Source organism: Equus quagga, chromosome 14, assembly GCF_021613505.1.
Source record: "Equus quagga isolate Etosha38 chromosome 14, UCLA_HA_Equagga_1.0, whole genome shotgun sequence".
Classification (NCBI taxonomy): domain Eukaryota; kingdom Metazoa; phylum Chordata; class Mammalia; order Perissodactyla; family Equidae; genus Equus; species Equus quagga.
The window spans coordinates 1,024,731-1,051,143 of NC_060280.1; the positions used below are offsets into that span (position 1 = coordinate 1,024,731).

Here is a 26,413-nt window from a genome sequence, read left to right on the forward strand (position 1 = left end):
ACTGCATAGGATCTTTGAATCCCATCTTGAAGAGATGGGTTAGATGGCGATTTGAAGGCACAGGCGTCAAGGACCACACTGCATAGGATCTTTGAATCCCATCTTGAAGAGATGGGTTAGATAGGCTGACCAAGCAATTCCTCCATGATAATTAGTCAAGATTTTATTATAGCAATTTCAATCAAAATAGCGATTTTATAATAGAAATTATGATTAACAACATTAGTAATTTTACACAGGAAACATGAATCCCCTTTAATAAGAGAGACAAGAGGACAACAGAGCCAGGATCAGGGGAGATGTCAACACTTCCCTGATCCATGTTCCTTTTCTTTCCAGAACATCCTTCTCAAGGAGTGGGTCTCAGCATGTACCAAGAACATAATAGAGTGGGCACTGCCTTTCTACTTCCTCGTCCAGGACAAAGAGGTTGGTGGCCCAGCTCTGTTGTTAGTTAACTGCACGACCTTCCAAAGGACAACATGGTGGGGCTGGAGTAGACATCTACCCGAGGTTTTAACCTGTCCCAATTCTGGGAGGATCCACAAACCCCTCTGCTTTTCATTCTCTCTCTCTGGTCCTCTGATATTACTTCCCAGAGAAGCCTCTTTACTGATTGTTGCTTTTGATGCTTTAACTAGATCAAGGCAAAGGCCTACTAACAGAGAGTACCCAATGTACCTGTAATCAATCAGGATTTTATCTTCTGGAATTTTGCTTTAAGACAAAGCCTCCAACACTGCACAATGCTTCTAAGTAATTTACTTTGTCAGTGAATGTCTAGGTTTTTCACTCCTTTTTCAGATCCTAATAAGGATCTTCAGGAGCACACTGCCTGGGTTTGAATCTGTGATGTGCCCTTTACTACAGAGTGACCTAGGACATCAGTTACTTCATCTGCAAAATGGGGATAACAATGTACACACTTCATAAGTTCTTCTGAGGATTAGGGAGTCAATACATGTAAAGTGCTTAGAACAGTGCCTGGCATAACAGATGTTAGCATTACTTTAGGATTTCACAGGCAGACCGGGTTTAGCCTGTAGGCAGCTTCATCAGGGGTGGGGGTGGGGGGGTCACATAGAAGGGCCAGGTGCTTGGAGTGTAATGCTCTGTGACTGCTGTCTTAAAATTCTTAATAATTTTATATTTGAATTTGTGTTCTGTAAGTGAGGTGTGACGGGACAATGGAGCATACACAGAGGGGAGGGGGCGTGGCCACAGTGCGGTCCCCTCCTGACCTCCCAGGATGGGTTCTGCCATCCCCTGGTGCTTCAACCTTCACTGGCTTCCACTTTCTGCCCTCCCTCCCCAGTGAATGCTGCTGCTCTGCCCTGTTCAGGGCCTGGGCATGGGTGTGGAAAGGCCCAGGGCCGGCATGCACTCTACGGCATCCTGAAGTGGGGCATGGAGGTCGCCTTCCTGCCCAGGGTTGGCAGTGCCTCAGAGCATCGGTGGGCACTGGGCAGGGCAAGCTTCTCGCCCACCTCTGATCCAGGCAGCTGTCTTGTTCCAGTGTGGAGGCTGCCCGGGTTGGGGCAGTGGGGCAGTGGGGCTGTGGGAAGGGGAGATGCCTGGCTTGATTCCCTACCTCTGGCCAAGATACAGCGCATTAGTCTGATGGTGGGTAGGAGGGAAACCCGACATCTGATGGGCTGCTGAGCCATGAGTCACGGGTGAGACCCCGGGGGCCTGTGAGCAGGCTGTGCTCTCAGAGCGTCCATGTACCTGAAGGGGCAGGACCTAAACTACCAAATGAAAACGCTGTTACAGGTTTTTCCAAAAACACCGGAAGAAAGGAAAAGCTTCTTATTTTAGTACCTTTAATAGCACCTTTTCCGGTTTTTTGGACAAGGAGCCTCACATTTTCATTGTCACTGGGCCCTACAAATTAGTGGGCCCCGCAAGGCTCCCTTCCTTCCACAGAGGATTTTTAAATAGGCACTTGCACTAGGGATTACTACTGAGAAGTCACAGATGATAGGTTATTAACCTATCTGAACATAGACAAGGGTAATCAGAAACTTTGTGTATGAATTTTAAAATGAATGACTTTCTTTTTTCATTTAAAAAAACTCACAGTAGCTCAGTATTTCTGAGATCACCCTTCCCTTCAATCTGTGCAGAAGAAATCAAGTGCTACCTCCATCCTGAATTTTCACGTCTTAATCATCAGCTTTTTGGACAAAAGAATAAACATTAAAAACCAACAACAACAAAAACAAATTACACGTCTGAAGTTTCCTGTGGGAGGTCTTCTACTTCCGACGGCCAACCTTGTTAGTGTGCTCTTTGTCTGAGGAACATTTCAGCTATTTAAATATCTGAAACACTATGAATGTTTATATTGTGATAAAGATATAAATTACAGTAAAACTACAATTTTTCACCCAAAATTTGAATCACTAACATTTCCACAACAACACACTGTGGAAGCTGCTGGCAACGGGGCTGCGTCCCAGGCTGAGATGGGTGGTGACGGAAGTGAGGAAGCCTATGGGGCCAGTCAGGGTAAGGTGGTAAGGGTGAACTCAGCAGAGCAGTTAACAAGTGGGGCCAGTTATTTAAATTATAAAGGCTGAAAGGGCAAGCCCCATAAAGGCACATAAAAACAAAATTAACCGTACCAAGGATCCTATGAATTGTAAACGTGTTTTTAATTGGTCAACATTTTGGTGTTTTCATTTCAACATTATTCTCAATCGAACCATTTCATCTGAGAAATGATTTGCTCATTTATATTTTCTGATTGATTAATGTCCCCAGGGTGCTGCCAAATTAGAATTTGCTACCCCGAATATTCCCCCACAACAAGACTTGCCACTGGTTCAAAAGTGTGCTGAATGAAAGAAGGCAAATCCAGATTCCAGCTGAGCCGCTGGGAAGCATCTTCATGGGTTGAATGGAAAATCAGGAGTTGAATGCATGGTTTTAGAAAACAGATTTTTTAAAAAACACAGTTAAAAAGTCTAACGACAAAAGCAGTGTTGTGGTACAGTACTAATTAAATTCGTGACTAAAATCTATGTTATAGATCATAATCTTATAATTTTCTGTTTCTTTGAATGGCAACAGGTTAAAAGCCACAAGGAAAATCTTGCACACTGAGATCAAAAGGACCCTATTGGCATAAGGCAGCTTGGCATCAGACTAGATTTATACACGCTGACATGTCAAAGCCTTGAAACAGAAACTTCAGAACTTCCTCATCAATGCTGAAGGCAAGTCATTGACTTCATACCAGCTCAAAAGTACATCTTTCCAGGGACAACATTCAACCATGCAGACAGCAAACCTGGGCACACAGAGCCGGAATATGTACTTGGAAGTAAGAGTCTTAAGCAGAACAAAATAGGAGTCAGCTTCCCAAGCTGCCAAGTTTCTGACAGGAATCCAAGAGGAAACACAAAACAGGGAGTAAGGAGCATATTGAACGGCAATTTTGACTGATGGGGCAGCTTAAACGTTAAGCAATAGCCCCCATTTCTGAGCCGTGATCACAGACTCCCCTGGCCTGGCTTCTCAGGCTGGGCAAGAGAGCCAGGGGGACAGGACTCCTCCATCTGCTCCTTGGCACCCGCCTCCTTTCTGCTCCATCTTGCAGTGCGAGTGTGTTCACGCCCTGGTGTCCTCTCCAACTTCTCTTCCTCACTATGCTGCTGTGTCTTAAGCGCAGGGGTTCTGCACGGCCTCTCACAGTCGTACCAGCCATTGGTGGACACCTCAGACGGGCAGTCCACTCAACAGCTTTTCTGCTGAATGACCCCAATTCTTAGTTAGTACCAGTCTCAGTTCGGTATAAATGTTTCAGTGAGTCCAAATTTTACCGCAGGACTTAAAAAATCCTAAAGTTTTACTATTCCTCACCAACTGCTCTTTGCTTAGCAACTCAAAGACACTCTCAGTCTTGTTATCTGTCTTCCATGGCCTGACCAGAGCCCAGAGCGCTGGAGCACATGCCTGCGTCAGCGGGTTCCCGCTTCAGTACAATTCAAGCAAAACAATTTGAAAAGGTGCCAAACTATTTTGGGATTGGGCAGACAATAGTGACCCTTCATGATTCCATGAATAATGTAAACAGGGAACATATTGCTGAGGTCAAAGAAAAGAAAAAAATTAAAAGTAATTGCCTAAAGAGAAAAAAGGGGTATCAGATTTTAGCAGGGCAAATGGCATTCGAAATGGAGATTATGCTCTGTTTATACAGGAAGTTTAGAGTTTTAGTTTCTCTGGTGGTAAAACTGTGTTAACTGCAATTATTTGTCTGGAAGGCTCTGACTGCAGTCACAGAACTGCGGTGAGGTTGTCCCTAACTCTTCCCTCTGCCTTCTCTATCACCAAGGAATTATCCAATTACATGAATAAAAATATGTGGCCTGGCAGGCAATATGACTTACTTCACTTCACCAAAACTGGGTCAGAACTTTTAATGAAGAAAATATCCTAAAAAATCCACTTTTCTTTCTTTTTTAGATATTCTTGTGGCTGTGTAGTGGTATCTCCTGATTTTTCACAATATTTTATTGTGAAAAATTTGAAACATATAGGAAAGTTGAAAGATTTTTTTTTTTATAGACCACACACCACCTAAGTTGTACGACTAGCCTTTTTCTATACTTGCTTTATCACTTTCTAAACATCTATCACCCACCAGCCCATCTTATTTTTGGTGAATTTCAAGCAATCTGCAGACATCAGTACACTTCACCTTAACCACTTCGGCATGCATATCATTAGTTGGAATTCAATATTTGTTTATGGTTCTTTTTTAAAAAACTTTTATTGCAATATAATTCACATACTATACAATTCACCCTGATGTTTCTTCTAGGATAATAAACTGTCATCTGTGATTTCTCAGTAATTAAAAATTTTAGTGGACAAAATATGAAATATTTTTTCCCTCTCATTATTAGATGTGTCAGGTAACACTTGTGGCTTTCAGATCTTCTGTTGATAAACACACAGAGTTACAACTTTTAGGGAAATAAAAATTTCAAATTTGGAAAAGAATATACATCCTTCCTCCAAACCTAAAAAAGGGGAACTTTCAATAATAGAATAGTAGGTAACATAACTATAAACCTCAACTTCAAGTCTGAGTCATTTGGACAAATGATCTTTCATCTTTAATCATTCCACAAAGACTGTGTCAGAGCAGACCGTTGGTTCAGATACTTTAAACTACCACGTCATAGGTGCAGACTGTATTTTCCAAAGATAACTGCACAGCATCACCATCCCATCCACTCTTGCACAGTGTCACCTTGTACGGTGTGGTCAAGTGGCAGGTTGAATTTTTCTCCTCTTGAATCTGGGTGGCCTTGTGGCTGTTTCAATCACAAGAGTCTGGCAGATGTGATGCTTCATCATAGGTCAGAAAAAGCCAGGCAGCTTCTACCTTGTTTTCTAGGACACTCACTTTTGGAGCCCTGAACTGCCATCTACGCAGTTCAACCACCAGAAGAAGAGCCCACCATGCTGTAAGGAAGCACTGGCCACATGGAAAGGCTACACACAGGTGCTCTGGATGACAGCCTCAACTGAGGTCGCAGCCTATGACCAGCATGCACCACTAGACACATGAGTGAAGATGCTCCTAGTTGATTCGTAACTTCAGCCATCAAATCTTTCCAGCTGAGGACCCAAACATCATGAACAGCACATCCATGGAGCATACCTGCCACGTCCTGTTCAAATTCCTGACTCTCAGAAGCCTTGGATGTAATAAAATGATTGTTTTATATCACTAAGTTTTGGGGTGGTTTTTACACAACAATAATAAGCATAACTGCCCTTCTCTATCCTGTACCCCACGAAACAAACCCAAAAGTACCACTGTTTTTAAAAGAAATACATAATTTTTGTTTGGCAGATATATCTGCCTATAGAAAATACATCAAAAGGATGATACACCATGATCAAGTGGGATTTATTCCAAGGATGAAAGGATGGTTCAACATCGGCAAATCAGTCAGTGTGATACACCACACAAACAAAATGAAAGATAAAAATCTTATGATCATTTCAATAGATGCAGAAAAAGTTTGACAAAATTCAACATTGACTCATGATAAAAGCTATCAAGAAACTGGGTATAGAGGGAAAGTATCTCAATATAATAAAGGCCACATTTGACAAGCCCACAGCTGACATCCTACTCAGTGGTGAGAAGCTGAAGGCGCTTACTCTAAGGTCAGGAACAAGACAAGGGTGCCCACTCTCACTACTCCTATTCAATGTAGTATTGGAAGTCCTAGCCAAAGCAATTAGGCAATAAAAGGAAATAAAAGGCATCCAAATTGAAAAGGAAGAGGTAAACTGTCACTATTTGCAATGATATGATATCATATAAGGAAAACCCTGAAGACTCCACCAAAAAACTGTTAGAATAAATGACTTCAGCAAAGTTGCGGGATACAAATCAATATACAAAAATAAGTTGCATTTCTATAAACTAACAATGAACTATCAGAAAGAAAATTAAGAAAACAATCCATTTACAATTACATCAAAAAAATAAATATCTAGGAATAAATTTAACCAAGTAGGTGAAAGATCTGTATGCTGACAACTATAAGACATTGATGAAAGAAATCGCAAAAAGACACAAACGGAAAGATATTCTGTGCTCATGGATTGGAAGAATTAATATTGTTAAAATGTCCATACTACCCAAAGCAATATACAGATTTAATGCACTCCCTATCAGAATTCCAATGGCATTTTTCACAGAAATAGAATAAACTAACCTAAGATTTGTATGGAATCACAAAATACCCCAAATAGCCACAGCAATCTTGAGAAAGAAGAACAAAGCTGGAGGCATCATGCTCTCTGATTTCAAACTGTATTACAAAGCTATAGTAATCAAAACTGTACAGTGTTGGCATAAAAACAGACACACTGATCAATGGAAAAGAACAGAGAGCCCAGAAATAAACCCACTTGTATATGGTTAATTTTTGTCAAAGGAGCCTAGAATATACAATGTGGCAAGGACTGTCTCTTTAATAAATGGTGCTGGGAAAACTGGACAGCCACATTCAAAAGAAAGAAACTGGACCAGTATCTCTCACCATACACAAAAATCAACTCAAAATGGATTAAAGACTTGAACATAAGACCTGAAGTCATAAAACTCCTAGAAGAAAACATAGAGAGTAAGCTGCTTGACATCAGTCTGGGCAATGATTTTTTGGATTTGACACCAAAAGCAAAGGGAACAAAAGCAAAAATAAACAAGTCAGACTACATCAAACTAAAAATCTTCTGCACAGGAAAGGAAGCCATTGGTAAATTAAAAAGGCAACCTAAGGAATGGGAGAAAATATTTGTAAATGCTATATCCGTTAAGGGGTTAACATCCAAAATATACAAAGAACTCATACAACTCAATAGTAAAAAACAAACAATCTGATTAAAAAGTGGCCGGGGGAAGTGAATAGAAATTTTCCCAAATAACACATACGAACGGCCAACAGGTACAGGAAAAAGTGCTTAATATCACTAATGACTGGGAAATGCAAATCAAAACCACAATGAGCTATCACCTCACACCTGTTAGAATGGCTTTCATCAAAAAGACAAGAGAGAAATGTTGACGAGGATGTGGAGGAAAGGGAACTTTTGTGCACTGTTGCTGGGAATGTGAACTGGTGCAGCCACTATGGAAAACAGTACGGAGATCCCACAACAAATAACAAATATAACTACCAGATGATCCAGCAATTCCATGTCTGGGTATATATCTGAAGGAAATGAAATCACTATCTTGAAGAGATATCTACACCCTCACGTTCACTGTAGCATTTTTTACAATAGCCAAGACATGGAAACAACCTAAGTGTCCACTGATGGATGAATGGATAAAGAAAACGTAGTGCACATACACACACACACACACACACTGGAATATTATTTGGCCATAAAAAAGAAGGAAATCCTGCCATTTGTGACAACATGGATGAACCTTGAGGCCATGGTGCTAAGTGAAATAAATTGGATGGAGAAAGATAAATACTGTAAGATCTCACTTCTATGTGGAACCTAAAAAAACTGAACAGAAGCAGAAACAGAGAACACACTGGTGGTTGCCAGAGGCAAGGGCTGGAGGGTGGGGGAAATGGGTGAAGGTGGTCAAAAGGTATAAGCTTCCAGTTATAAGACATAAATTCTGGGGATCTAATGTACAGCAATAATGACTATAGTTAACAATATTGCATATATATTTGAAAGTTGCTAAGAGAGTAAATCTTAAAAGTTCTCATCGCAAGAAAGAAAATTTTTTTACCTATGTGAAGTGATGGATGTTAACTAAACTTACTGCAGTAACCATTTTGCAAAACACACATATATGAAATCATTATGTTTTATACTTCAAACTAATACAATGTTATATGTCAATTATATCTCAATAAAACAGGGGAAAAAAGAAACATATAATTTTTGTTTGGCAGATATATATGCATATAGAAAATATCTTGCAGAATATCACCTCAGGTCCTTAATGCTAAATTCTATATTTAAGAAGGTAGGAATATTTATAAAATGATGCTCTAAGAATTTCATGATATTTGTCAATCAGTTGCTACTGGCTGGATAGTAATGGTAGTTGCCCATATTAGGGAATAAATATAGCCTAAACTAACATGTTAAAAAAAGGGATTTTAGTTGACTGTAAATTCAGTATGAGTTAACTACAGATGCGGTAACCAAAAAATATAGTCCCAAGTCCATAAATGGAAGCATTATCCTAGTGCCACAGACTCCTTTGTCATTGTGGTAAAACCTATGAACCCCTCTCAGAATAACGCTTTTAAGTGAATAAAATAAAATACACTGGATTACAAAGGAAACACATTGCATTGGAATGTTATCAAATAATAAACATTTTCGATATAATAATATCTGTGCTTTAAAAAAAACTATTAAATAACAAGAGTAGCAGTGGGCTGAAAATTTATCAAAGGAGATGAATATAAATGATATTTTGAGATACCTGCATAGTTATAATCTCACATGAAAAAAATCTGTGATTTCTACTGATGACAAAGTCATGGTTACTGCTAATGCTACTGTGGTTTGCTGCCCATATTCATGATTAAGAAAACACCAAATTTCAGTGGGGGGTTAGTGAAAATAAAGATGTAAACTTCTCTTCCCCTCAAGTTCTGGAGCCTCTAAATTCTATCTATGGATCCTTTGTTCTTAAATCCCTTCAACAGAACAAGCATTTATTTATGACTCCACAGGCGTGTGGCACCTGTAGCTTCCTCACTCACTTTTCCTTTCTTTGCTGCTCTTTATTTAACGAGTGGGGAGAAAGGTTAGAACAAAAATTGCATGAGGCTTCAGGCTTGGGGCAGTTTCTTATATTCAGAACTGTCCATTATCTTCTTACCAGTCCATAAAATCTCACCCATTATTCCAGGACTTGTTCAAGCCCTATTTTCTCTAGAAGGTGACATGATCCATAATGATTTCTCCTTTCTCTGAATTCCTATTGCACTCGGAGTCAGTTTAACCCTCATGTTAGCACTTAATTAGTGTATTTCATCCACCATCAGTTTTGTCTCCTCAACTGGTGAGGGAGGTTTATAAAAATGGAGAGTGCTGCCATTTTGTATTACCCAAGGCATACTGCCAGCTACACTGTAGGCACATGGTACATCCCTGTACAATGTCCTTCCTACTGGCGATGTTGTCCAGCTATGCAAATCACTTGTATGGCCACGTGAAACTGAGACAGTCACTGTCAACTACAATGGCTCACTGATGGCATATGCTGGTATATGATGGCAACGCCAGGTGTATCCTTGATACTAATAGTGACACTTACGTGGCACTAAGAATGTGCCGGATAGTCTTCTAAGCATTTTGCATATTCAGTTAATCCCTTCATCAGCCCCATGATGTAGGTACTATACTTATTCCCATTTTACAAATGAGGAAACTGAAGCACAGACAAATTAGTAAAGAGATGGAATTTGAAACCAGATAATCTTCTCCAGAGCTAGCGCATTTAACCACTACACCATACTGCCAGTCATGCTATTCATAAACAAAAGAAATCTTTGTATATGCCTGCAAGTTTAACATGAAATCACTCACTTGACAATTAGCTTTTCTTTCACTGAACGCCTATGTCCCTTGACTGGGTAATCATTAACTCAGCCTTTGTACTGTTAGGATTTTACTACAATAACAGCAGCTACCGTTTCCCGAGAGCTTGCTCTGTGCCAGATCCCGGCTAAGGGATTTCATGTGCAGTTCATCTCCGTCACAAACTCATGAGGAGGGAAGGGAGACCAGGCCCACGTGTAGTAAAAGATTACGTTGTAAAAGAGCAGGCTTCTAACCCAAGCTGCCCAAATCCATCCTAAAACACTACGCTATCCTACCTTCCACATGTTTTCGCCTCATTTCTAAAACTAGATTACAAATTCACTGAAGGCAGGGATTGTATCTCCTATTTGTTGATTCCACAATACTTTAAATGCCTTGATCTTAACCACTACTGAAAAAATTGTTTCTTGACTGATGGACACAGCTGACATTTCACAGAATTCAGCATGGGGGAGCAGGAAGATTTTGAGATCTCTCATTAACCGTGTGTCTTTTGGGAAGTTACCTAAAGTCTTCCAGCTTTAGCTTCCTTATCATTAAAAGGAGGAAAATTTACTTAGGGGGTGTTTAAAGATTAAAAGGCAATCATATCTCTAACATATTTATTATAGTGTCTGCCACATAGTAAGCACTCAAAAAATGCTAACTTTTTTTGCGTGTGTGTGAGGAGGATTGTCCCTGAGCTAACATCCATGCCAATCTTCCTCTTCTTTATATGTGGGATGCCGCCACAACATGGCTTCATGAGTGCTGTGTAGGTCTGCGCCTGGGATCAGAACCCGTGAACCCTGGGCTGCTGAAGTGGAGCGTGTCAACTTAACCACTACACCTCTGGGCCAGCCCCCCAAAATGCTAGCTTCTTACTCTTTGAAACACAACTTTTTGGTCATGTCCGCAATGACTGATTTTAGTATACAGTTTTGTAAGAATGCTTATATCTGGTTGTATAATTCTTGTGATTTGTAGTGTTTAATTTCTCTTTTTTCTTTTTCTCAAAGGCAGCTAAAATGATAAACATTATTTTAAATCAGAGAAAGAATTCCTTTCTGAGGCAATGAAGAATTTCTGTCTCGATGTTCTATGAGAGTGGTTACTGGTGAGCAGATATGAAAGAAACTTGTGCTAGGCAGAATAATGGTCCCTCAAAGACATCCACATTCTAACCCCAGGACCTGTGACATGCTGCTTTATGTGGTCAAGAGGCGTTAAGATTATACAGATGGAGTTAACGTTGCTCAACCCTAGGCCGCTGAGAAGCAGAACAAGTGAACTTCACCGCTGTGCCACCGGGCCGGCCCAGAGAAGGTATTTTTGACGCTGTCACTCCAGGCCGGAACTATTTTTTTGGCCAATTAGTACTAAAACATATTGCCTGGCTCTCAAATCCTTCCATCTTACCACAACCACTTTTACATACAAACATGGAGTTGTGATCAAAGCACGCTAGTCTCTTCTAAATTATCATGGATTCTGCTCATTCCTACATCTTTTCTTATGGCATCTCCTTTCTGCCTAGAATGTTCTTTCTCTTCTTCTCTGCCCATTCAGCACAAACTAATCTTCTCTAAGCATCCACAGCACTCATTTTCTCTAACTGCACTTCCTATTGCACATTCTTCTCTATTATTTGCATGTTGTTTTTATTTCAGGTTTGTATGTTTTGCCGCTTGATAGTTGATGATGTTTGATGGGTACATAGGGGTTCACTATATTAGTCTCTGCTTTTGTGTATGTTTGAAATTTTCTATAAAAAAAAGCTAAGAAAATCTAGAGAGGCGCCCTTCTATCTGTAAAGCATTCTGTCCACTTCCAGGTTTCTCCTTCCCTGGCACTGTGGTTGGTTGAGCTGGCTAGCCTCTGGAGTCATACCACTTCTGGTTGAAGAAACATGATGCAAAAGAAAGGTTCATGGCCTTGTGCAGGCTCATGGACTTATCCGACATAACAGGAAATATCTATGAACTGGTGTACATTATTCAAGATAAAACTTTCACTAGTCCTCGTTAAAGAGAAGCACGAATAATTCAACTCCCTGGTTAATTGTTTATATAATCTTCAAAACCTTTCTGTCAGTGTTACTGATAAAGGATTCCTTCTTAGTATATTTCTGGCAAGAAATGATTGAAGCAGAAGATTTTCATTAACATTTAATAAAGCAAAAGTTAGAATCAACAGTAAAACTTACCATTGCTAGTTTATACTAAAAGCATTAACAACACAAAATGTTAATTAATTTCTAATTCTCTATTCTATTATTTAGATTTCATGAAGGTTGATTGGACTTGATCCATCATTTTACGGAAAATTAATTATTTCAAATACATGCACCACTTTATGCAACCCGCCTGATTTGCATTGAGGAAAATTCAGCAGAAGTAATTGAGGCACAAGCAAATACTGGCACTGACTGAACTCAATTTTCATTCCAAATTTCTGCAAAATCCCAAGGCACAACAATATCAGATGCAAGGGGAAAACAAACAAAAGCAATGTGAAAAGGGAACATGAAGAGAGAATATTACAAGAATCAGAGAACAAAGGGATGGCAAAACTATTTCAGTGCCACGGATGAGCAGTGAGGCTGCATTCAGGCAAGGTGGAAGAAGATATCATATGGCGTCCTGACAATTGATGTCTTCATCTAAATGTAAGAATTTACATTCTAATTAGAAAGAATTTACATCTTAATCAGAGGCAGCTGTATTATCTTGTTACTGTTTTCAAAGGTAATGAACTAAAGTGCTGCTGTGCTTTTTCAACCAGAAACTAAATAGACAGCACCCAGTGCTATTTTACAGCTTACCTGCTGTAAGCTGCTATTAATATTTGCAAAGATTAAATTTCCAACTAAAATCTTTTAAAAATGAAAATTGTATTTGACAGCACTAGAATAGTATGATAAAGTATTTAAACAAATCCTTTTCTAACTTGTATTTTAAACGTACTTATTTATCAAGCTAATAGAAGCCTCTTAGATTTATTAATGTAATATTGTTTTCATCGGGAGGACAGAGAAGAGCAACTCCAGCAGATTTATCACCCCGCTCTGGGAAAACCCACTTGTTCTTAAACTTACGTTCGGTTAGGAGACCATTTACTAAATACAAAACTTTACCTTATTAAGACTATTTAAATTAAAGGTATTGTTTTCTCTCCCTCTGAGGTTTAACAAGGAAAGATACCAAATATATATAACCGAATATTTTGCTCGTTTGATGCTATTTTGTTACTACCACATTAATAACATTTAAAAATGTAATGTTTCACAAATATATAAAATTCTGATGGTGTCCAGGACTGCCATAGTTAGTGAAAATAAGGAAAACAATGCATTTGAATTCATACTTTTTTTTCTAGGTTGTTCATAATGATGGCAGCTAGACCTAGGTACTGGAGCTGGGGTATCTCTGCAGAATTAAGCCCATCATTCACATGAGAAGCAGCATGAGCTCACTGACCCATGGTTTAGAAGAAATCGGGCTTGGCCTAAAAGAAATCAAGCAGGAGAAAATTACAAGTGTTAATAAAAATGTAAAATGCCACCTTTGTCCCCAGCACTATGCATCTTTGGGTTATTGATACTTATTTCCATCAGCTGCATCATTAATATGAAGTTGTAGTGTGGGCCAGTTTTTAATTTGCAGGTTTATGATTTAATTCATCAAGTAATATAATTTTTTAAGTGAAGAAAGGAAAATAATAAAAGGCTAAAGCTGTTATCAGTCTATTAAATACATGACTAACATGGTTAATTTGGTCAAAATATTTGATTTAAAAAACTATAGAGAGAGTCTAAAATAATTCTGAGGCACATATTTATCTTTATCATCACACTGACTTTCTGGACCCATAACTACATGAGAAAAACAGATCACGTACAGATGTGCTATAAATTTAATGAAAGAATAACAGAATAACTCCAGGTAGATTAAAAAACAATAAAATTAATTTCAAAGTGGCATTTTCCTAACCTAGGCCCCTCTGACGACACAGAGGAGGTAATTATTACTTTGCTGGTGCTTTTCTTATATTCCCACTAAAGACAATTTACAGAGGAAATGATTCCCACGGGCCTGGCTGAATTCCTGGCTCTGAAAGTCGACTTGACAGCGCTGTCAGAAGCCGCCAGCCCACTTCTGAGAGGTCTGTCTGTCTGTAGCTCCTCTGCACGTGATTTGTTATGAGGGCACCTAATACCACAGAGCACACACAGTGCCTCCATTTCCAAAAGTATCCCAGATAAGCTTTTGATTACCCCTAGGTGTTATGGAACCTGTTTGCTTTTTCGTAAGGAATATCTACAAATAAAGCACATTTTGCTTTTTATATTTACGCAGGGTTCAAGTGTAATATAACAGACTTGAGTTACAGTACAGAGTGTTGTATCCACCTTCCCAGTTTTCTCCTTGGCCCTCGTTTACTGTAACCATAAATATTAAAATCCAATCTAAAAGAGCATAATAAAACATAACGTCCATCTCCTCCTGCTCTATCGCTTGTCTCCCTTATCAGTGTGGGCTTGGAGTATCACAATTCCTTCCTAAGTAGGCTCCTTGCTTATAGTTACCTCCCCACCCAGTTTCTCCTCCATGGAACTGTCTGCCTAAAGCCATGGCTTCTAGTCTTCCCTCTTATGTTGCCAGCTCTGTTAGTTACAAGGTATAGAAAAGACCTGGATTCTAATCCTGATTCTGTCATTATCTGGGTCTTATTTTTCTCATCTGTAAAATCAAGAGGTATGAAAAGTTTATTTCATTGGTCTCTTTTTCTCTAAAATCAAATGACTCCATTCTTACTCATTGTGTCTACTCACTGTGTTTTAGTTATTTCATGCCTATTAACATATTTTTCTTTCAACCCCAACCCAAAATGCATTTTTGCCTCTTTCTGTCCATTTAAATCGTGTTCATTTTTCAAGATCAATTTCAAATTTAATCTTCCCCATAATGCTGCTCTGCTAATGCTGGCCAACAAGAATTCCCCCTCTCTCTAATTCGCATATTCAGCAAATATTTGAGTGCCTACTCTGTATCAGGGTGCTGGGGATGCAAGGAATGAATAAGAGAAACATGGCCCCCCATAGTGAAAGAGCCTACAGTATAGCGGGGAAGGCAGAGAAGCAGCTAGTAACAAACGAAGACTAAAGATTGTGCTAAATACGAGGAAGGCAACAAACAGCTTGCTAAGGGAGTGTGCACATGTATGCTCTTCATATATGTGATCAGAGAAGGCTTATTTCCTACAGCATTCTCTGCATATGTACAGTAATAACTAGCGACTTAATCTATTATTATCTTCAACTGGCATTTGACTTATCCTGGGCATAAATCTTGTTTCCCATACGAGACTGCAGTAATAATGATATTACTTACTGTTGTAGCTAACACAAATTGAGTATTAAGATGTGCTGGTTACTGTACTGGACAATTCACAAGTATCTTATCATTTAATCCTTAGAACAAGGTAGATAGTTTTATTAGTACCCCATTTTACTCAAGATGAGGAAAGAGACTCAGAATTAGACTAAGATACTTGCTTCAAGTCAGACAGTAAGTGGCAGAGCTGGGATGAAAATCCACGTCTGCAAGCACCAAGGCAGAGTATAATAACGACCAGGATAAACTCCTTCCTGGAGACACGGGCTTCGTTTAGAGAGGTTTAGTATCAGTCGTTTGCACATGTCTGCGCTTAACACCCAACACTTATTTGGCCCTTTCAGTAGGCATTACACTTCCCTGTTCTCTGCATAAACTTAATCGGCCTCCAAAGACTTTTCTTGGAGACAGAGACCCTTGGATTGAAAATCTTGGGTAAGGTATTTCTAATCTAGTTTCTACACATGACTTCTCACCACCTTATTCCCAATTGGCACCAAACTGTTCTATGCATGCTGTTTTCCTACTCAGGACACTTGGTTCTGAGTGAACTCCACACCAGCAATTGTCCATTTTGAACTTCGATTCTTTCACTCCAATGATTTTGACTCAAATACTGAAAATATTCAATGATGTACAGATCAGAGAATTGTTACACAGCAGGAAATTTAATAAAATCAATTAATCAAGGACTCCCTTTTACAGACTTGGAGTTAGGTTTCAAATATTTTAAAGACCAAGAGGATGTGCTGCCAAAGAAAAGTCTACATTTTCATTTCATATGTAAAAGGAAAATGGGGAAAGAAGTCACATTTTTATTTCAAACAAAATTGTGGACACCAAGAACAACTTTCCTTGCACACTTAGTTGATTAATTACACCAGCAGTGGAGATCGTAGGCAGAGATAATCCAAAAGCACAGCTTAAAAACCAGCACCATCTCTTAGGGCATTTGTACTAATGTATTAGTTGAAATCAGAGCTTAACAAAGCACCAGTTTATAAATTTGCCGGCTCTCACCTTTACTGGAATTAATTTATAACTTTTTCTATTCTAAATCTGGCTAGATTACAGTAAATAAGTATTTATTTAGCTTTATTGACATATAATTGAGCTACAAAAACTGAACACATTTAATAATTAATACATCTTGAAGAGTTGGGACATACGCATATACTAATGATCCCATCACCACAATCAAAGTACTAAACATATCCATCACCTCCAAAAATTTCCTTGTCTTCTTTTGTGATTTTTTTTTCGTGGTAAGAACACTTAACACGAGATCTATCTTCAACATATTTTAATGTGAACAATATAGTATTGTTAACCGTAGGTACTATGGTGTACAGAAGATTTACAGAATTTACTCATCTTGCATAAAAGAAAACTTCATAACCACTGAGCAACAATTCCCCATCTCCCCCTCTCCCAGGACCCTGGCAACCACCATTCTATTTTCTGCTTCTATGAGTTTGACTATTTTAGATACGTCCTATAATACTTAAATGAAAAGATCCTTGGTCAAGGAAATGATGAGACATTGTCAATAAAAACTTGAAATCTTTGATGTAGATAATCTGAAATGTGGATAATACACTTGTAGATAACTGAGAACTAACTTTTAAAATTATGCCTTGACTTGCATCTTGCTAAAATTTTAAAATATAAATTTAAATATCAGAGTTACATTTCATGGGTTTAGATAAAAAATATTTGAGATAAGACAGAACTCTTTAATGGCTTTGTTGTGTTTCAAGAACAAATGAAGAAATTGCCCAGAGGATAACACTAAGCATAAGAAACAGAAAAGAAAGTAGTCAAGACAAATAAATGAGAAATCAGAAAACAAATTGCTAAAAACAAAGAGAACACAGGAATAAATCATAGAGTTATTGGTTTATCAGTCTACATTACTGATAGAAATCAATTCTTTAAAAATATAATTCAAGAACTAGGACAATGACCCCAGGTAGCTACTAAATTCCCCAAGGCCCAGGGAAACCCCCCCTAAAAGACAGCTACTGGCATTTCTACCTGGGGCAGGTCTTGTCCAGCCCCTCTAGCTCCAGAGGCAGACTAAGATCGGTGCAGTAAAAAGAAATAGAGCCCTAACGTGACCCATATTCATCTCAAATACAAAGACAAGAGTCTAATCAAGACTCACCCAACATTTAAACATTTAAACACTCATGGATACTCAACAGTTCTTATCTCTAAGGACAGAGTTTATAAGGCACACAGAAGAAAACTTCACAGTAGAATTGCATCCTCAGATAGGTAAGAAAGGCTGTTAGGAAAAGAACCAGTTAGAAAACATGGAAAATAAGAATATGACTATCAAAAAAAATTTCAATTGACTAAGAGAAAGGACATACTAAGCAAGAAATTAGTGAGCTGGAAGATAGAGTAGAGAGATTCTCCCAGAATATAAATTGAAAGAGCCAATAAAATCAAACAAAGAAAAGTTAAGGGAAGTGGACACTAGATCCAGAAACTTCAACATCTGTGAAACAGGCATTTCAGAAGAGGAAAGAGAATGGCAGGGAGGAAATAATCTGGGTCTAAGAGTGAGAATTTCCTATGTCAAAAGACTGAAAGGAGAAAAATTATAAGCAGAAAAAATACTCGATTAGAAACTCTTCATAAGCTAGAAAAAAGAAGGAAACAACTTTTAACTGAAAAACGATACCTACCAAATACCTAAAACAAATTTCTTTTTTTTTATGGTAAGATAACACATAAAATCACGTTAAAATCAGGAACAAAGACTGATGCCCAGTTTCACCAATATGTTTAACACTGTACTGCAAGTCGTGGACAATGCAATTAGACAATTGAAAGAAATAAAATGTATAAATATCAGAAAGGGAGAGACAAATGATCATTATTTGTAGACAATATAATCATCTACCTATAAAATACAAGAGACCCAACTGAGAAACTATTAGCATTGATGAGATGGCTCAGCAGGGTGGCTGGATACAAGACCAACATCTAAGCATCAACACAAACATGTAACGAAACTAAAAAAGATCCCATTCAGGAGAGTTAGAAAAAAACCTCACAAAATATTTAAGAATAAACCTGATATGGAATGTGCAAAGACTATTCATTCCTTTCACAAATATTTACTGAATAGGCAACGAGACTACAAAGGTAAGAGAAAATGATGACAAACTAATGGTGCCTGCTTTTGCAGAGTTTAATAGAGCCTATTGGGGTCAAAAACTTTAATCAGAGAATCACACCACTAAACATAAAAATAATAAACTGATGAGTGCTATGAAGAGTACATGGTGCTTTGAGGGTATGTAAGAGGAGAAATCTGTCAGTCCAGTTGTGGAAGGCATCCCTGTGGGAGAAATTACTCTGGGAGCTGAAGGAAGAATCACCTAGGTGGGGAAAATGTACAACGCATTCCGGGAAGGCTCAAGAGCAAGTGCAAAGGCCTGTGGCAAAGAGAACAATGCTGTTTCAAGGAATTAAAACTAAAAGATAGAAGCATATGTGGCGGCTGTATAACACCATTGCCTACCCCCAAAGATGCCCATGTCCTTCATCCCTGGAACCCGTGAATGTGTTACACATGGCAAAAGGGACTCTCAGATGTGACAGTTAAGGGTCCTGAGATGGAGAGATTGTCCTGGGCCCAGCGTAAAACAATCCTTGTAAGAGGAAGGCAGGAGGGTCGAAGTCAGAGGAAGGCGATGTGATGGTGGGAACAGAGGCTGAGTGATGTGGCCATAAACTAAGGAATGCTGGCAGCCTCCAGAAATGGAAAAAGCAAGAAATGGCTTCCACTCTAGAACCTTCAGAAGCAACTAGCCCTGTGGATATCTGGACTTTGGTCCCTTCAGACTGATTTTGGACTTCTAATCTCCAGAACTACAATGCCATAAATTTGAGTTATTTAAAGCCACTAACTTTGTGCTAATTTGGTACAGCAACAACAGGAAGCTAACACAGAATTAGTCATATATTACTTGCATAATTTAAAGAAAAAAGAAGCACTGACTATTACAGAAGAATCAGTCAATTCTTACCATGGAATTATATGAACATATGTGAATCACAGAGTACACTATAAAATAAAACATTGTTATAGGATAAAGGGAAGTACTGATACGTGAGTCCATTAAATTTTCCACAATTATGACGCACAAAGATGATTCATAATTGTTGTATATAAAAGTTTATTTTCAATAGGTTATACCTGGTAAAATGAAGACTCACCAGTTGATATCTTCAGTTGAATATCAAGGATATTAGACAGTATTACTACTAACATGAATTGTAAGGTTTATTTCATATATGCACATATATAAAGTTATGTCTATATGGTATTAAATATTATGTTATAAATAGAAATACATCATTCTGAAAATTTAAGGCACAGAATGTCAAACATTTGTGATGTTTAAACATCACAAATATTAATTTAATACGTATTTCTTGTTTTTAGAGAAATTAATAGATGCTTTGATAATGGTAGCCTATTTTTTCTTTTGAAAGAATAAAATTTAAAAATAAGATAACCATCATTATCATTTATTAGGATAGATAATAACTAGATTGTAGGTGCAGAGAAATCTTAACCTTTGTAATATTTTTTGGAGAAATTATTAAAATGTCAAATAGAAAGATTCTGAACTTGAATGTTTCAAGTTTGTACAGCAATAGTTATTAAATATATATTCGTCTTAATTTAAAGTTCCTAATGATAAAGCAATTAAATTATAGGTACATTTATATAGTGGCTTCAAAAGCCTTAATTTTTAGACCTCAGAAACAATCTTTAAGTCATATACCATTGTACACTAAAAAATTATAGTGTTTTCTGTCATTGAAATTAGAATTTGCTTCAAGAAATAAAAACAGGAGCTCTGTGCCTTCTGTTTGAATCAACCACATATGGTTTTTTCAGTAACTGAGAAGTTCTTCTACTTTCAAACAGATACGAAAATCCACAATACAAGAACAGGATCTGAAATAAGAGATAATTTGCAGTGATGCCTTTTTGATAAGATGATTGCATTGCAAACAATATATTGTCTTTTTGAATACTCTATCACTACTGTAGGCAGAACAAACATGCAGATGGCATGGGCCATAAAAGCATCATTAGGCTTTACAATACTGTTCCTGTCAGATTGCAGAAGTGTGCTTTAGTTTAAGTAGAGTGCTGGATATGTGAGTGCATATAACATTTTTGAATTTTAAGTTTTTGGACTTAAATACATGAAATACTGAAATACATGAAAGTCGACATATTTAGCTGTTTCATACTACTTCCATTTTCCTCCATGTTCTTGGCCTCAGTTTATTTTTTTTATTGAGGTCATAATAGTTTATAACATTGTGAAATTTCAGTTGTACGTTATTTGTCTGTCACCATATAAATGTGCTCCTTTATCCCTTATACCGACCTCCCAGCCCCCTTCCCCTCTGGTAACCACTAATCTGTTCTCTTTGTCCACGTGTATGTTTATCTTCCACATATGAGTGGAATCATAGAGAGACTGTCTTTCTCTGTCTGGCTAATTTCTCATAACATAATACCCTCAAGGTCCATCTGTGTTGTTGTGAATGGGACGATTTTGTCTTTTTTTATGGCTGAGTAGTATTCCATCGTATACATATACCACTTCTTCTTTATTGACTCATCAGTTGATGGGCACTCGAGTTGCTTCTATGTCTTAGCTATAGTAAATAATGCTACAATGAACGTAAGGGTGCATAAGTCTCTTTGAACTGTTGATTTCAAGTTCTTTGGCTAAATACACAGTAGTGGGATAGCTGGGTCATATGGTATTTCTATTTTTAATTTCCTGAGAAATCTCCATACTGTTTTCCATAGTGGCTGCACCAGTGTGCATTCCCACCAGCAGTGTAAGAGGGTCCCCTTTTCTCCACATCCTCTCCAACATTTATTATTTCTTGTCTTGGTAATCATAGCCATTCTAATGGATGTAAGGTAATATCTTAGTGTGGTTTTGATTTGCATTTTCCTAACAATTAGTGATGTTGAACACCTTTTCATGTGCCTGTTGGCCATCTGTATATCTTCTATGGAAAAATGTCTGTTCATATCCTCTGCCTAGTTTTTGATCACATTGTTTTTTTCTTGTTGAGTTGTGTGAGTTCTTTTGGAGATGAGCGTTATTATTTTAGAGATCAACCTCTTGTCGGCTATACGATTTGCAAATATTTTCTCCCAGTTGGTGGGTTGTCTTTTTGTTTTGATCCTGGTTTCCTTTGCCTTGCAGAAGCTCTTTAGTCTGATGAAGTCCCGTTTGTTTAATTTTTCTTTTGTTTCCCTTGCCTGAGTAGACATGGTATTTGAAAAGATCCTTTTAAGACTGAAGTCAAAGAGTGTACTGCCCATATTTTCTTCTAGGAGTTTTACGGTTTTATGTTTTACCTTCAAATCTTTAATCTATTTTGAGTTAATTTTTGTGTATGGCCAAAGATAATGGTCTACTTTCATTCTTTTGCATGTGGCTGTCCAGTTTTCCCAACACCATTTGTTGAAGAGGTGTTCCTTTCTCCATTGTATGTTCTCAGCTTCTTTGTAGAAGGTTAGCTGTCTATAGATGTGTGGTTTTATTTCTGGGCTTTCATTCTGTTCCATTCATCTGTGTGTCTGTTTTTGTGCCAGTACCATGCTGTTTTGATCACTCTGGCTTTGTAGTATATTTTGAAGCCAGGTATTGTGATGCCTCCAGCTTTGTTCTTTTTTCTCAGGATTGCTTTAGCTCTTCAGGGTCTTTTCTTGCCCCATATGAATTTTAGGATTGTTTGCTCTATTTCTGTGAAGAATGTCATTGGGATTCTGATTGGGATTGCACTGAATCTGTAGATTTGCTTTAGGTAATACGGACAGTTTAACTATGTTTATTCTTGCAATCCACGGGCATGGAATATCTTTACATTTCTGCACGTCATCGTCAATTTCTTTCAATAATGTCTCACAGTTTTCAGTGTATAAATCTTTCACCTGCTTGGTTAAATTTATTCCTAGATATTTTATTCTTTTTGTTCGATTGTATATGGGATTGCATTCTGCAGTTCTCTTTCTGTTAGTTTGTTATTAGCGTATAGAAATGCAACAGACTTTTGTAAGTTGATTTCATATCCTGCAAGTTTGCTGTAGTTCTTGATTATTTCTAATAGTTTTCTGATGGACTCTTTAGAGTTTTCTATATATAAGATCACATCATCTGCAAACAGCGAAAGTTTCACTTCTTCACTGACAATTTGGATACCTTTTCTTTCTTTTTCTTGCCTAACCGCTCTGGCCAAAACCTCCAGTACTAAGTTACATAAGAGAGGCAAGTGGGCACCCTTATCTTGTTCCTGTTCTCAGAGGGAAAGCTTTTAGTTTTTCCTTGTTGAGTATGATGTTGGCTGTGGGTTTGTCACACATGACCTTTATTATGTTGAGGTACTTTCTTCTATACCCATTTTATTGAGAGTTTTTTAAAATCATAAACAGATGCTGTCCTTCAGTTTTAAACAATTTGAGAATTATTTTAGGAGAGGGCATATTAACCAAAAGACAAAAAACAATTGCACTAATTTTTTTTCAGTGAGAAAATACTTTGGGGGCTGGCCCACTGGTGCAGTGGTTAAGTTCGCATGTTCCATGTTGGTGGACCAGGGTTTGCTGGTTTGGATCCCGGGTGTGGACCTACATACTGCTTGTCAAGCCATGCTGTGGCGGAGTTCCACATATAAAATAGAGGAAGACAGGCATGGATGTTAGCTCAGGGCCACTCTTCCTCAGCAAAAAGAGGAGGATTGGCAGTAGTTAGCTCAGGGTGAATCGTCCTCAAAAAAAAAAAAAAAAAAGAAAAGACCTTGATTTCCTTAAAAAATAGGATGTGAAGTGAGGGGCTGGCCCAGTTGTGTAGTGGTTTAGTTCGTGTGCTCCACTTTAGTGGCCTGGGGTACGTGAGTTTGGATACCAGGCATGGACCTACACACCACTCATCAAGCCATGCTGTGGCAGCATCCCACATCCAAAATAGAGGAAGATTGACACAGATGTTAGCTCAGGGACAACCTTTCTCAAACAAAAAGAGGAAGATTGGCAACAGATGTCAGCTCAAGGCCAATCTTCCTCACCAAAAAAAACCCACAACGAGATATTACCTCACACCCGTCAGAACGGCTATCATCAAAAAGACAACAAATAACAAGTGCTGGTGAGGATGTGGAAGAAAGGGAACCCTCATGCACTGTTGGTGGGAATGTAAATTGGTACATCCACTATGGAAAACAGTATGGAAGCTCCTCAAAAAATTCAAAGTAGAACTGCCGTACAATCCAGCAATTCTACTTGTGGGTATTTACCCAAAGAAAACAAAGACACTAATTCAAAAAGATATATGCACCCCTATGTTTGTTGCAGTATTATGTACAATATTCAAGATATGAAAGCAACCTAAATGTTTATCGATAGATGAATGGATAAACAAGATGTGTATACATATATAATGGAATATTACTCAGCCATAAAAAGAATGTAATCTTGCCATTTGTGACAACATAGATGGACCTAGAGGGTATTATGCTAAGTGAAATAAGTCGGACAGAGAAAGACAAATACCATATGATTTTACTTATGTGTGGAATGCTAAAAACAAAACAAACAAACAAAATGAAACAGAAACAGACTCACAGATATGAGAACAAACTGTTGATTGCCAGATGGAGGTGAGTGGGTGGGTAAGCAAAATAGGTGAAGTGGATTAAGAGGTACAAACTTCCAGTTATAAAATAAATGTCATGGGGATGTAATACACAGCATATGGAATATAGTCAATAATACTGTAATAACTTTGTATAGCGATAGATGGTTACTAGACTTATCGTGGTGATCATCTTATAATGTATATAAACGTTGAATCACTATGTTGTACACCTGAAACTAACATAATATTGTACATCAACTATACTCCAATAAAAACAAAAGGATCCTTTCCAATAAAAAAAAAAAAAAAATAGGATGTGAAATACTGGCTACCACTGGAATATACCACCAGAGACATCACAGGCTTGCTCTAGGGCAGGTGGGTAAGCACAGTCCAGGCACAAGGGGCCTGGAAAAGAGATCGAGGAGACAAACTTCTGAGGTTCCTTTTTGCCTAGTTATTTTGTGTTTCAATAAAATGGTGACAATAGCAATTAAGTAGCTGCCTCAAATGCTTTCATGAATGAAGCAGGCTATAAGTATATAAATTATGTTAAAAATAGTATATGCATACTTGGAAAAACACTGGTTAATCTGTTTGATCAGTTGCTTAAAACTTGCAGTCCCACAGGCTCTCTCAGTAAAGAGGCTCTCTGCATCTGAGGGGACTTAGAGTTGTGTCAGGCCCTCTGGGGAGGTAGTGTAGGGGTCACTCCAGGGAAATCCAGCACAGTGCATGCCTGTATTCCTTCTCTGTTGTCCTGGCTTAGCAAGCTTGTTGGCTAAGCCGCTGGTACAAGCCTGGGAGACCAAACGCAGGGTTTCAGGAGCCTCTCGTGTATCATGTTTAGCAGGTCAGGTAAACAGAGGAAAATGAGAGACGGCAGGCAGTGACTTTAAGAGTAAGCCGTACGTGCAGCTCCAAAGACCTCCAGGAACTGCAAGTGACCGGTGTGCTAGCTCCTCTGCAGTGCTCAATGAAAGTCTGGCTGCTAGGACTTCTTGAGTGCTTTCCATGCACTTCATGGTGCGCTAAGCACTTTACATGAATAATATTCATTTTCCCAATAAAATTTTCTATATTAACTACTCCTTTAAGAAGCTTTTGAATAGGTATTACTACTCTTATTTTATACATAAGAAAACCTAAGTTCAGAGGGGTTACGTACCTTATACAAGGTCACACAGCTAAAAAAAAAGCTGGAGTGAATTAAAAAAATAACTTTCAGGAATTTTTTACACCCAGAATGTCCACTTAACATAGTATAAGTATGTAACAAAAAATAAATGAAAAAATAGTATATGTTATGGTTAAAGAGTAAATGCTAGCTAATGTGTATGACAAGAGTTACCTACAGATGAAAAACTATGACTCAGATTTTAAATATATAGGGGTAAAATATACATAACACAAAATCTACTGTTTAACAATTTGGAAGTGTACATTTCAGGGTCTTAAGCATATTCACGCTATTTACAACATCACCAGCCCCCAGATCAAGAACACTCTCATCATCCCAAACAGAAACTCTGCCCACTGAGCAGGAACCCTCCAGGCCCCTCTCTCTCTATTAACATTCTTAATTCAAGTCTAATCATTTAATCAAAATCTCAGAATGTTCCTGCTGAAAGCTCTTCTGTGTTAACATGTGTAAGTATATGATAATCCCAGGTACATGTTATCCAATTGCAGGAGAGTAAAAAGTTCACTTTTGGAAATGCAATTAAATTTTATTCACTAAATAAAGTAGATTTAGCAGGACAGACAGAAATATAAGTCACCAATATATTATTTGCTCCCTATGTACTAACAGTTGCTATTTAGTCTTTAGCCATAATACACAAAAACTAAAGATGTGTATGCTGAGGAGTAAAGGTATACTGACATGCTATTTACAAAACGTTTTTGTTCATCTATTTTTCAAAAAATGCTGTCTTTACTGATCAGTGTTGAAAACTTATTCCCTGTTACGTTAGGTAAAATGAGGATAATCAAGGCTCAGCTGAGAATAAGAGAGTGAAAATGTGCATACTTAGGGTCTACAAAACCCTTCAATCTCTACAGCTCTGAGGTGAGGACTGTGAACACAGCGGAAAGGCAGTAACCGACTTGGCTGTCAAGATGAAGCAGTAAGAGGGGAAAGGCAGTTTTGGAACCCGAGAGACACAGCCATTTAGGAAACTATGTTGGGGCTATAGTTTTTGACATACA

The 26,413-nt window shown here is 38.1% G+C and overlaps 1 protein-coding gene across 3 annotated transcripts in view; it reads right to left on the reverse strand.

The window, feature by feature from the left end:
• The window catches only part of ELP4 (elongator acetyltransferase complex subunit 4), a 238,843-nt gene that overhangs the window by 42,842 nt on the left and 169,588 nt on the right, over positions 1 to 26,413 (reverse strand). Inside the window, exon 10 of one of the 3 annotated variants that reach the window (XM_046637840.1) lies at positions 13,393 to 13,614. The exons of the other annotated variants lie outside the window; for them this stretch is intronic. Within the exon in view, the coding sequence (XP_046493796.1) occupies positions 13,594 to 13,614 (21 nt within the window). The 3' untranslated portion in view covers positions 13,393 to 13,593. Of the gene's footprint in view, positions 1 to 13,392; positions 13,615 to 26,413 lie in introns of those variants that run through there. 3 annotated transcript variants of the gene reach the window in all.